Source organism: Balaenoptera acutorostrata, chromosome 3 (assembly GCF_949987535.1).
Source record: "Balaenoptera acutorostrata chromosome 3, mBalAcu1.1, whole genome shotgun sequence".
NCBI classification, from domain to species: Eukaryota; Metazoa; Chordata; class Mammalia; order Artiodactyla; family Balaenopteridae; genus Balaenoptera; species Balaenoptera acutorostrata.
Genome location: NC_080066.1, coordinates 94,682,501 through 94,695,014, shown reverse-complemented (window position 1 = coordinate 94,695,014; position 12,514 = coordinate 94,682,501). Strand labels below are relative to the sequence as shown.

Genomic DNA, 12,514 nt, shown 5'->3' with positions numbered 1-12,514 from the left:
GTCTGGATACAGACATTAAAATCAAGACGGTTATAAGTAGGACCTACTTGTCCCATCCTATAAGTAGGATGGGACAAGCTATGGGTTGGATGATAAAAGCTGTAGACTATCAAAGCCTTGATCTCTTCCAACCTTCCTTCATACCTGAAAGAGTCAGTCTTTTAAATTACTTTCCCCGCATAAAATTACAAATATAAATGCTGCATATGCAATTGTAAAATAAAGGAAAAGACAGTGAATATGCTCAAATGATAAGATATATGTTGCCTCTGGCTAACCCATCCATGTGAGATCATTTTGTAATTTTATAGGAGAAACGGAATACGTTGCCATAATAAAAAAGAACTATTGATGCATGCAACAATAAAGATGAATTTCAGACATTATGGCAAGCTAAAGCTAATGTGTAAGAATACATCCAGTATGGTTTATTTATGTGAAGTTCAAGCACGGACAAATATAATCTATAATGACAGAAATCAGAACAATAGTTTTCTTTGGCTGGGGGTGGTGAGTGGAAGGTGTATGAGGGAAGCTTTAGGGGGATGAAAATGATCTGTATTTCGATCTTGGTGGTGGTTAAACAAATGTGTATCTATGTAAAAATTCATCAAGTTGTATACTTAAAATTTATGTACTTTACTATATAAAGTTACACCTCAATTTCAAAAACTAAGAATTTTTTTCAGTAATGTACAGTCCCACTATGCCAAATACTACTGCGGGTTAGAACCCTTAAAAACATTAAAAAATCTTTTAAAAGTTTTTGCTAATTTTATAAGTCAAAATGGTACTGAACTTCTGTTTTAACTTCCATTTATTGACAAGACTATTATTTTCAAATAGTTACTAACTAGGGATTTTACTATTTCTCTTCTCAAAGGTGTAAGCTCCTTACAACATATGATATTAACCCTGTTTACCCTATCCTGTTACAACTATTTTCCCCTCTTTTTACCTAAGACAATTTCTTGCCAAAATCTGTTTACAATTTTCAACAGACTTAAGTATTATTTCCATATAATAAAATTCACCATGTTAGATATACGTTTCATTAAGTTTAGTAAAGTATGCAGTTATGCAACCATTACCACAATCAACTTTCAGAACGTTTCCAGCACTCTAAAAAGTTACCTCGTACCCTCTTTCAGTCAGTCCCCACTGCCATCCCAGGCAACTCTGATAGTTTTGCCTTTTCTAGATTCCATATTAAGAGAACATTCAGTATGTAGTCTTTTACATATGACTTCTTTCACCTAGCATGATGTTTTTGAGATCCATCCATGTTGCTACATGTATGAATAGTTTATTCCTTTTTGTTGCTAGTATTATTCCACTTTTTATATACCACATTTATCCATTTATCAGTTGATGGATGTATTCATTAATAACGCTGTTATGAGGCTCCTTCTTACATTCTGGATATTTGAAATTTGTGGCTTCTCTCTGTTTTGATCAATTTAGCTAAAAGTTTTTTTTTAATTTATCTTTTCAAAAAACTAGCTTCTGGTCTCACTGATTTTTCCCTATTGTGTGTCACTTTTATAAATTGGTGGTTTCCGTTCTGCTCTTTATTATTTCCTTTATATATCTATTTTGGGTTTAACTTTTTCTTCTTTTTCTATTTTCTTACAAACTCAGATAATTGATTTTAAACTTTTTTTTCTAATATAAGCATTTAAAACTAGAAATTTCCCCCTCAGCAATGCGTTAGCTATCCTACAAATGTTAAGCTGGATGCTCATTTTCATTTAGTTCAAGATATTTTCTAATTTCCTTTGTGACTTCTTCTTTGAATCATGGGTAACTTAGAAGTATGCTATTTCATTACCCCTTACTTGCGGACTTCCAAGATTTCTTTCTCTTTTTTTTTTTGGTGGATTTCTTTCTGTTATTGATTTCTAATTCCACTGTGGTTGGAGAACATACTCTAAATGATTTCAATTCTTTTAATTGAGATTCTCAGTAAGACTAAGACTTATTTGACGACCCAGCAATGGTCTATACTGGTGAATGCTCCATATGCACTTGGAAAGAATGTGTATGCTGCTGTTTCGGGTGGCGGAGTCTATAAATGTTAATTTTTTTTTTTAACTATAAGTATTAATTAGATCTTGTTTGTTAATGGTATTGTCCAGTTCTTCTACATCCTTGATGATTTTCTGTCCAGTACTCTATCAAGTATTGAGAGAGGTGTTGAAGTCTTCAACTATAATTGTGGATTTGTCTATTTCTCCTCTGTAGTTCTATCAGTATTACTTTACATATCTTGGTGCTCTGTTATTAGGTACATATATTTCTAATTGTTCTATCTTCCTGCTATATTGACGTTTTTATCATTATGAAATGCCACCCTTGTCTCAGTAGTATTCCTCGTCTTAAAGTCTATTTGCCTGATAGTAACACAATCACTCTAGCTCTTTTTGTTATTATTTGCATAGTACATTTTTTTCCATTCTTTTAATTCAACCTACTTGTGTCTGAATTTAAAAGGTGTGTCTTGTAGACAGCACAGATTTTGATGTTTGTTCTTTAGCTAGTCAATCTCTGCCTTTTGATTTTAGTGTTAATTCACATTTAATATAATTATTAAATATGACTAGATTTAGACTCCAATTTGCTTTCTATTTGTCTCATTTTTATTTCTCTGTTCCCCCGTTTCTGCCTTGTTTTGTATTAAATAAGTGTTTTTTAGTATGCCATTTTAATTCCTCTATTAAAATTTTTAGCTGTCTTTCTTTGCTTTATTCTTTTAGTGGTTGCTCTAGGGCAGCTGTTCTCAGCGTGTGGCCCCTACACCAGTAGCATCAGTATCACATGTTAGAAATGTAAATTCTTGGGCCCTATCCCAAGCCTACTGAATCAGAAGCTCTGGGAGTGGGGTCCAGTAATATGTGTTTTAACAAGCTCTCCAGGTCTATCTGATGCACACTGAAGCTGTGAGCCGGCCTTCTGGAGATTACCTCTTTAAATTGTAACAATCTAGTTCAAAGTAAAACTGACTTATCCCCAGTAAAATATAAGAACCTTGCACCAGCACAATTCCATCCTCCCTTTCCTTTGTGTTCCTGTTACCACACATTCCATCTATATATGTTAAAAACCTAATCTTTGGTATTATAAATTTTGTCTTAAATAATCAAATCTTTTAAAGAATATATGTGTGTGTGTATGTATGTGTGTATGTATGTATGTATGTATGTATGTATGTATTTATGGATGCATTGGGTCTTTGCTGCTGTGCACGGGCTTTCTCTAGCTGTGGTGAGCGGGGGCTACTCTTCTTTGCGGTGCGTGGGCTTCTCATTGTGGTGGCTTCTCTTGTTGTGGAGCATGGGCTCTAGGAGCATGGGCTTCAGTAGTTGTGGCACGTGGGCTCAGTAGTTGTGGCTCACGGGCTCTAGAGCACAGGCTCAGTAGTTGTGGTGCACAGGCTTAGTTGCTCCGCAGCATGTGGGATCTTCCCAGACCAGGGATCAAACCCGTGTCCCCTGCATTGGCAGGCGGATTCTTAACCACTGTGCCACCAGGGAAGTCCTATAATATATATATTTAATGCAAACGATTTTCTCTCATTTCTTACAATATATTTAGAAAATTCTTTCTCAGAGGAGATATCTACTTCTACGTTTTCAGGGTTAAAAATTTTAAACATTTCGTTTTCTCTCTAGTATTAATTTTGGCATATGATGTGAAAATAAAAATCAAGAGTAATTGTTGAAAAGATCAAAGGAGGTATATTATTAATAGTAGTAAGTGAAAAGATACTGGTGGAGAGAGACAGAAAACATGGTTTAGATCTAAGCCTCATTTCTTCTAAAGGCTATACAAGGGTACTGAAGTAAGTTCAGAAGCAAGAAAGTGAACAGAATGAAGCATCTGTCTCAGTGTCTCCACTCTACACAGTAAATACAGTCAAAGTGTTTCAATATTATCACGTTTGATTTTGCTGGACCCACTTACCTTAACATTATAGCAGCGAATGGTGTGATCACTGGAACCAGTATAAAGGGCAGCATTCTTCCCAGAGGTCTGAGTAACCAGGAGGCAGTTCACTTTGGAGGTATGGCCCTCAAAGACACCAATATACTTCCGACTCTAAAGTCAAGCACAGTTCAGATCATTACTTGTGGATATAAATGGATTAGATAATGTATTTCCTCAAAAAAAAAAAAAAAGATGCTAAAACATACAGTTCATTGTTGTAGCCTCAGAGTCTAGAATAGTACCTGGTATCAAAAGGTGTTCAGTAAATACCTGTTCACTGAATGCCCAGCAAACAGTCACATGTACTGAGGTACCTGTAACTATATATTAACTGAGCCATAAGTTCGTTTGGGTTTTTCCATAAGATGTTACAGAAAAACCTGAACAAACTTTTTGGCCAACCCAATACTTAGGGCAATTTGCTATAATAAGACAGATCAGAATTTTAGTTAATATCTAGGGCAAGGCTCTCCAACATGTGGACCAAAAAGCTAGCAAATCCAAACTATAGCTAATTACCCAGATAAGTTCCTGCATTTGATCAGTATGCAGAGCATGCGCCACAATGTTCAAAGACATGTCAGGTGCCATCACAGGTCTAGTGTTCCAGGTGTGGTTTCATAATGGAACATCCTGTTGTCTCTGTGCACATACTGTTATATATTTAGAATGTACATATATACCTATACTTACCTTTCAGTTCAGAGTTAGAGCCAATTCCCCAAATCTTACACTCACACCTCCTGGTACCATTGCTTCCTTCCTTCAGTCATCCCTGTTGCCCTCACATTATTAGGCTAAAGAAACCTATATACCTGTTGCCTACAGCAAACACATTTTCTCAGTCCATCATCTATCTAATCTTTTGATTTTCAAGGACTTCATCAATTTCAAATACTTTCACCATATTTGTTCAAACATAGTGTTCCTAAAGTTTCTTGGCTATCGTTGTGGATAAACAGAATTAGTTTGATGCATACCAGACTCAAAACTCAAAAGTCCATTCTATGAAAATTGAGAGTAATGAGCATCAGATTATCCTAAGTGTGGGGTAGTGGAAGACCGTTGCTCTTCTTAATAACCGGGATAATTAATCAACTCTCAGGGAAAATGCCTCCTCTTATATTGACTACTTCCCCAGTACTCACTCTATCCCTTCTCTATTATGTAGCAGCTATGTGACAGACCTCAGCATCAACTCCAGGGCTGGGACCTGACTGTCGCGAGCCTGTTGCTATAATCCCATTTCCTTTTGCCAAGTGATTGTTCAGAGAGGAAAGCACAGGACCCTTTTTTGGTAGTGGGAGGGAAAAGAAACCCCTGTGGCTACTGACATCTATCTGTGAGCAGGAGGAGAACTTGCTTTAGGAAGAGGTGATATCAGAGAAGGCAGAATGGAGATAAAGAAAGAAATTAAGTCTCCAGTGACCCCACTGAGCCACTGGATCAACTGTATCTAAAGTTAGTCTAAAGCCCACTCCATCTCTGGACAGCAAATAAACTCCTAGTCTAAGAGACAGCTAGTTGGAGTTTCTAAAACCTGCAACCAAGCAAAAATATTCAAACTGATGTATCAACTTACCACGAGATTATAAACTCGGACAGTTTTATCTGCTGAACAGGTATACAGTAAATTCCCAAATATTTGAATTGCATTCACTGCAGCTTGGTGCCCCTCAAAGCTCCCTTCTGTGGGCTCATCATCATCTCCTGGCTCTGAAGATATTTCTAGAAAAGAAGAATATGTTTCAGAGATGTGTCTGCTTGTGTCTCAAAAGATACTAAAAAATTTAAAACATTACGAAAAAGTGGTCTCTGGATTCTCCTTAAAGCCTAGTTCCCCCAGCAAAACACCATATTTTCATTAGTGATCTTCATTATGAAGATTTCATAATAAGAAAAGGCAGGGAAGACCTTTCACTTAGGAACAAGATACTTATATAGTGAGCTTTGAGTGATACCCATAAGGCACCAAGTATCTTTCCACATCCAGTTTCCTCTGCTGCCAGTTATTTTGTTGAGTAAGGAATTAAGTAGTTCCTTCTCAAAGCAAAACACCCCAGAGCCAACAAAACCTTAATACAATTGTCCCTTGGTATCCAAAGGGGACTGGTTTCAGGACTCCCCCACCGCCCCCACACCAAAATCCACAGATGCTCAAGCCCCTTATATAAAACGGCATAGTATTTGCATATAACCTATACACATCCTCCTGTTTACAGCTGACCCTTGAACAACATGGTTTGAATTGTTGAGGTCCACTTACACACGAGTTTTTTTTTTTTTTTCAATAAATGCATATTACACGATCTGCAGTTAGTTGAAGCCATAGATACGGAACCGAAGATACAGAAGGCCAACTTTACTAATTAGTTGAACACGTAAGACAGCCAGGTAAGAGAGACGGGAGTAAGAAACTGAAATGCCAGGATTTGAGGATTTAGGGATACCATAACTGCTGGTCAAAGCAATCCTCTTGGTAACAAGCCCAGTCCCCGCCCCCTATTGTATAAGCATATTTAAGTAGATTTAAACCCTGGCTCTAATATTTACAAGACTTTTTTCCTGTGATTAATTTAAATAAAACTGAACAACCAAATACCTGAAGAGTTCTTTGATCCTTTTATGGAGGAGATCACAGTCTGAGTTTCTGCCACACTACAAAATAATAGCAAAAGTCTTCTTAGCATCTGTGTGAACAGGCCAGGCAGTAAAACTTACATTTTCATGACTCAAAAGATTGTTCTAAACAATGGACAAAATAGCAATGATATAAGAGATCGGTTTTTCCACCTGAAATTTCTATATGAAAAGAAATAAAAGTACAGTAAATATTTACAACACAAATGAGAAAGCAGAAAATCTCCATTGCTAAGGTTTGATTCTTCCATACCCATTATCCCTACTGATTTTCTATAAATGTGACTCTTTAAAAAAATTCTGATTCAGAACAAAAAGTTCTATTTTTTAAGAATAGAATGGTGAAAGCTGTTCTGATTGGACCAACACGGTGTCCTTACCTTACAGGGATGCCATCTTTATAACGGGTGCCAATCTCACTGGTAGAGCTAACTTCATCACAACCAGAGCGAGAAGTTTCTAATGAGTTTAGCTCTGTGGAGTTCCGAATATCCTTTTTAGATGGGCTGTCTGGTTTCTCTTCTCCAGATTCACAAGAATCAATGGCTACCACTTCTAACTGAGGATTAGGAATTTCTAGGACTTCCAGAGACGAGTCACTATCTGGTTCATCTCTGACACTCTCTTGTTCTGGACCAGTTCTGCTATCTTCCCAGGTGGAGGTTGTCACTTTCCCCCCTTTAGTGGACTTTCCAGTTTTTACTTTCCTTACAGGTTTAGCAGTAAATATATCCTGTTCAGTGTCACTGTTCTCAGGAACATGGGCAGCCCGCAGAGTTTTCTTCTTCCTAAGCTTCTTCTTTTTCTTGTTCCCCCTAGCTTCAGCTGATGTCAGAGTGGACTCTGCCTGTTGTTCTGGATGGTCAGCTGGAGAGTGGGGCTCTTTCTCTAAAGGGGTTTCTGAAGCAAAGGACAATCTTGGAAAAGAACTGGTACAGGCTTCAGACCCGCTGTTGCCTCTGTTTGGCTCTTCACCTTCTTTATTTATGCTAGGAAGACCAGATGATTGGGAAGAGGGATTGTTCCCTCTGTTTCTGGTATTTCCTTGCTCCACAGAAAACTTCAGTTCTTGGCTAGGCTCATGGAATCTCTCTGTTAGCTCTGATAAGGACAATGCTGCAGTGATAACTGGATAAACTGGACTACTGTCACTGATCTCTCCTGAATTGAGAAGGAAAAAAAAAATTATTCCATCGTTTTTGTGTCTGGTGTTTGTAGTCATAAACTACAGTTATCACTGATTGAACTTCTACCAAATAATGACATTTCGATATGTTAACAACTTTAACAGTCATGGTTTAGTTATCTCACCCCTCAGCTTCCCATAACCTACACATATTTCTATTACAGTATTTATATACTTTGCCTTGCATTAATCTCACAAATTACATGCATGTCTTATACCCTACAAAAGCTCCTTTTATGGGCAGGGATTGTTTCTATTGATCTTTTTTCTTTCTTGTTTGAAATGTCCACATATTTAACAATGTGTTTTATTCTTAGCAGACACTTAAATATCTATTTAGCTAAAGTGCTTTCACCTTTATTTCTTAGAAGTTTTCATTATGCATTTTACCTGTATATCATCCAATTTAGCTACATACTAGCAGTTAAAAAGTCAGCTGACTTAAAATGTCTATTTTCCTTGACTTAGTTATTTCATGTCTAGAAATTTAAACTGATGAAATAATCACAGACATACTCAAAGACATATACAATGCAGCGTTATACAGAATACAAAAAAAGGAAAAAAGTAAATATTCAAAGATTATATAAATTATTGTATATTCAGATTATGCAACTTCTGAAATATTATACAACTAGTAAAATAGTGTTTTAGGTGAATTATTTTTATGACACAGGAAAATGATCATAATAATTAAGTGGGAAAAAAATCAAGTTATAACAGACTATGACTTGTCCTTTGTATAAAGTCTCATGTAAACACATAAACATTTATAATTTTAAAAGACTGAAATATATAACAAAATAACAAATCCACATTTTTATAGTTTCCCAATTTTTTACAATGAACATGAATTAGTTTTGCAATCCAAAAAGGAAATAAAATACAAGCTATTTTTGAAAAAAATACTACTAGTTTTTAAAAAATACTAAATAGTATCCATATAAAAATAACATAATTCAATATGAAAGATAATATACATTTGATGTAGATATCAATGATTAGTGTGGCAACAGATAGCAAAATGTAGGATAATTCTTCAGACTTTTTGTTTTTGCTCAAAAAAAAATCACACAATATCAGTTTGCTTCTTTCATTTTAATATTTATTTATTTATTATTTATTTATTATTTATTTATTTATTTATTTAGGCTGTGTCGGGTCTTAGTTGCAGCAGGTGGGATCTTTAGTTGCAGCTCACAGGCTTCTTAGTTGCAGCATGCAGGCTTCTTAGTTGCAGCATGCGGACTTCTTAGTTGCGGCATGCAGACTTCTTAGTTGCGGCATGCATGGGGGATCTAGTTCCCCAACCAGGAATCAAACCCGGGTCCCTTACATTGGGAGCGTGGAGTCTTACCCACTGGACCACCAGGGAAGTCCCTGTTTGCTTCTTACTTAATTTTCAATGTAGCACCACTGTGGTTATGCAAACTTCAGATGAGATTTTAAATAGCTTGGAAATTATTCTCAAATGGTAACTAGGTAAGAATTATTTTATGAAGAGAGTAAAAACCCTGGCTATTTCTCAAAACCGCCCAAGTTTCTATTAGATGATTCCAAACCCCAGAGCCCTCTGCCTTTCATCATGGCCACCTGCTCCTCAGGTCTATATTAACCCTAGTTTGTACTTGAAATGATAAAGATAGTTAAGTAATGAGAAATTCAGAGGATATATCTTATCTAGAAAATTGACTAAACAACTTCAATGCCATTTATCTCACAAAAACCAAATAATTCTGCACCAATCCTAATAAATGAAACCTGTTAAGTGCTAATCCAAAGTCACTTCAGTAATCCTACATTAGAGAAAATTAGAAAAAGGTTACCAATATTTAAATAGTCTTCCTAAATAAGAAAACTTCAAGAAAAACTGTAATAATTTCAGTTTTAATGGGCAAGTATGATGTTACATCACTGATATAAAATTGCCGTAGACCCACTACAGGGTTGCCCTTAACCCAGAGAAAAGTTTACATACTATTAGCTTGCAGTAATTCCTTGGACACATTGCAAGCAGAGCCTTGTGACACAGCATTCACATTCTCATCTTGTTCAGGAGACATGGGTTCTTGTTTAATCTGAACTGATGAGTCCGGAGCAGGAACGCTGCCATGAGCTTGGAAAGTAGATGTGATTCCTTGGAGAGGGGCTCCAGTGGATGATGGAGACACATGGGAAGATGAAGGCTCCAGGAAAACCGGGAAAAAAGGAGTAGGCAGCAGTGTGGCATCAGCAGATGTTTGAGATCTAATGTTCCTTTGTTCTCGTGTAAGGTTACAGGGAACCTGGTCTGGATGCTCAGAAGGTTCATATGTTTCTAGAATGGGAAACATACACAAATGCAAAAATGTTATCTGAAAAGCCACTCATTTTTGAGCCAATTTGTATTTTTAAAGATTACAAGAGAATTTTTAAAACCCTCATAATTCTTTAAAACAGATTATTATATAAGCTATACTATACTATATATATATATTATATAATATATATATAACCACCAAGGATACAGACAAAACAGGCATTAATATTCCAATTTTTCAGATTTTAAGTGACTTATCCAAAGTCACGTCGGTACTAACAGAAGAGTCAAAATTTGAACCCTAGTCTTAGGATTCCTAACCCAGGACTCTTTCTGTAACATTATCTCCACTGCTAAGCACTTTGGGGATGTACAGTCTCACAGGCCTTTCTATAGAAGGATGAAACCAAGGAGACACGAGAAAAATCATATTAACTTTTTCAAAAACCAAAAAATAACAAGTTACAGAGGGTCCAATCCATCAGATTCTCTGAATACCTTGTAATCCCTGTAGAATCTGTATTCTATGGGTCCTCAGGGCACTCATCTCCATAGTTATCTAAAAATAAAGTATTTTGTTAAGCATTTTTAAATCCAACTTCAAAATGATCCATTTTCACTAGACATTCCATGTGCTACTACCTGCTGCTTGAGCATAAGTAGCCTCTGAACTTCAACATAAGCTGTCTGAAGAGCTGCACGGGCTTGCAGAAGGTTGTTATCCATGCACTGCAATGATTTGCTTAGTTCTTCCTCCCTTAACGAAATATGCAGCAGCTGGTCAACCTGAGAACGTTCTGTCAAAAGAAACCATAAAGTTCAGTTTAATACTGGAGACTTCTCTTTAATAATACAGTTCCTCAGAAGATGGAAGTGCATCAATTGTCTAGGACAGGCCTTTATTTTCTCCCCACTAGGTCACTGGAAGGAGACTCATCAAATTTTACAAATCATGTAGTCAAACCTGATGTTGTCAGAAACCAAGCCTGATGGTTTCAAGTGTACCACCACATGCATGGTACCAATTTACCAAATCACCATCTTCCACCATAACCCTTCCAAGCAACATCTCTGCCCCAGGCAAATCAACTCTTGTAGGTTTCATCTCCCATGTTCCTTTATCTACTACCCTCTTCACCCAAGGCTTTGGCTTAGATTGGGCCCCAAACCTGAACTGCTTGCACTCTCTTCCCGATTCATATTTTTCTAGTCTGTTAATTTAAAGTAGTTCTCTTTATTACAAAAGGCATCCTGAAGAAAATATAGCTTTGAAACAGTACACTTAAGTTACTTTAAATAAAATGTTCTACTATGTGCACGTATTTGTCATCTTTATGTTTGCCTATTTCCCATTCAATACTCCAAGACCTCTCCCCTAAACTCCAGACCCACATATCCAACTACCAACTTGATACCTCTACCTAGGTGTCTCTAAAGTCCTTTAACTCAAGGGATCCAAAAGGGAACTCACCATCTTCCTCTACCCTCAACCTGCAACTCTCATGGAGTTTTCTAGCTCTACAAATAATGCCATCATCCACCCAATTGCCACACCCAGAAAATGAGGTCACCCTTGACTCCCACCTTATCTATCACATCCAGTCACCGAAAGTTCATCTAATCACTTCCTGCACTAGCCCTTACACACTAACGGTGTTAGAGTCAGTGGAAGGCAAGAGTCATAGAAGCATATCAGTCAGGGAGCCACACTAATAACTTCGCTACCTAACTCACATGAGAAAAGCAACCAAGATGCCTCAAAAATGGGAAGTGAGAGAAATGGCTATAAATGACCAAGAGGGATAAAATTTTTACTAAATGTCCTTATTCCTCTTCACCCCACTGAAAAGGCCCAGTGACACTTTCTAGCTATACACTGAATTCAATTTGTCCGAGATATATATTAACTTTAGTTTTCAGGTCTAGGTGGCATCATGTATTTCTTCTACAGCTGCAACTGGATATAGTAGGAAATCAAACTTTTTCTATGCCCTTAAGCAAGATGACAAAAATAACAAATATAAATAAATAAATAAATGGGCATTCCATGTTTGACAAGCTACACTCTGTATCACCTTGTAAAAAGGCTGAATTGCTGTAAGAACAATTTCTTTCTGCCAGAATATTCTATACTATACCTTTCTTTCCTTTAATTTTCCTTCTTTTATTTTTTCTCTCAAGACTTGGGAGTTCAGGAGAAGATCCATCCTAAGGAGATAAAGAAAATTGAATAATATTAAATATGTAAAGGCCATTATCCAGGAGAGGAAAAAAAGAACCAGTTCTAAGATAGTCATACATTATTCTTCATTATTGCTACCATCTCTAACAGGGCAGTAGGAGTCTCATGAACATGGTATGAACTCATATTAGTTGAATGAATGTATCTGATTAAAAAAAAA

The 12,514-nt window shown here is 36.5% G+C and overlaps 1 protein-coding gene across 3 annotated transcripts in view; it reads right to left on the bottom strand.

Moving 5' to 3' along the window:
• ZNF106 (zinc finger protein 106) overlaps nt 1-12,514 on the bottom strand; it is a 62,448-nt gene that overhangs the window by 13,808 nt on the left and 36,126 nt on the right. For all 3 annotated transcript variants that reach the window (XM_007173606.2, XM_057544753.1, XM_057544752.1), the window contains 8 exons: nt 12,251-12,320; nt 10,755-10,909; nt 10,611-10,671; nt 9,792-10,130; nt 7,008-7,788; nt 6,590-6,645; nt 5,570-5,715; nt 3,964-4,098 (listed from right to left, as the gene is read on the bottom strand). In XM_007173606.2, the coding sequence (XP_007173668.2) occupies nt 3,964-4,098; nt 5,570-5,715; nt 6,590-6,645; nt 7,008-7,788; nt 9,792-10,130; nt 10,611-10,671; nt 10,755-10,909; nt 12,251-12,320 (1,743 nt within the window). The remainder of the gene's footprint in view (nt 1-3,963; nt 4,099-5,569; nt 5,716-6,589; nt 6,646-7,007; nt 7,789-9,791; nt 10,131-10,610; nt 10,672-10,754; nt 10,910-12,250; nt 12,321-12,514) is intronic.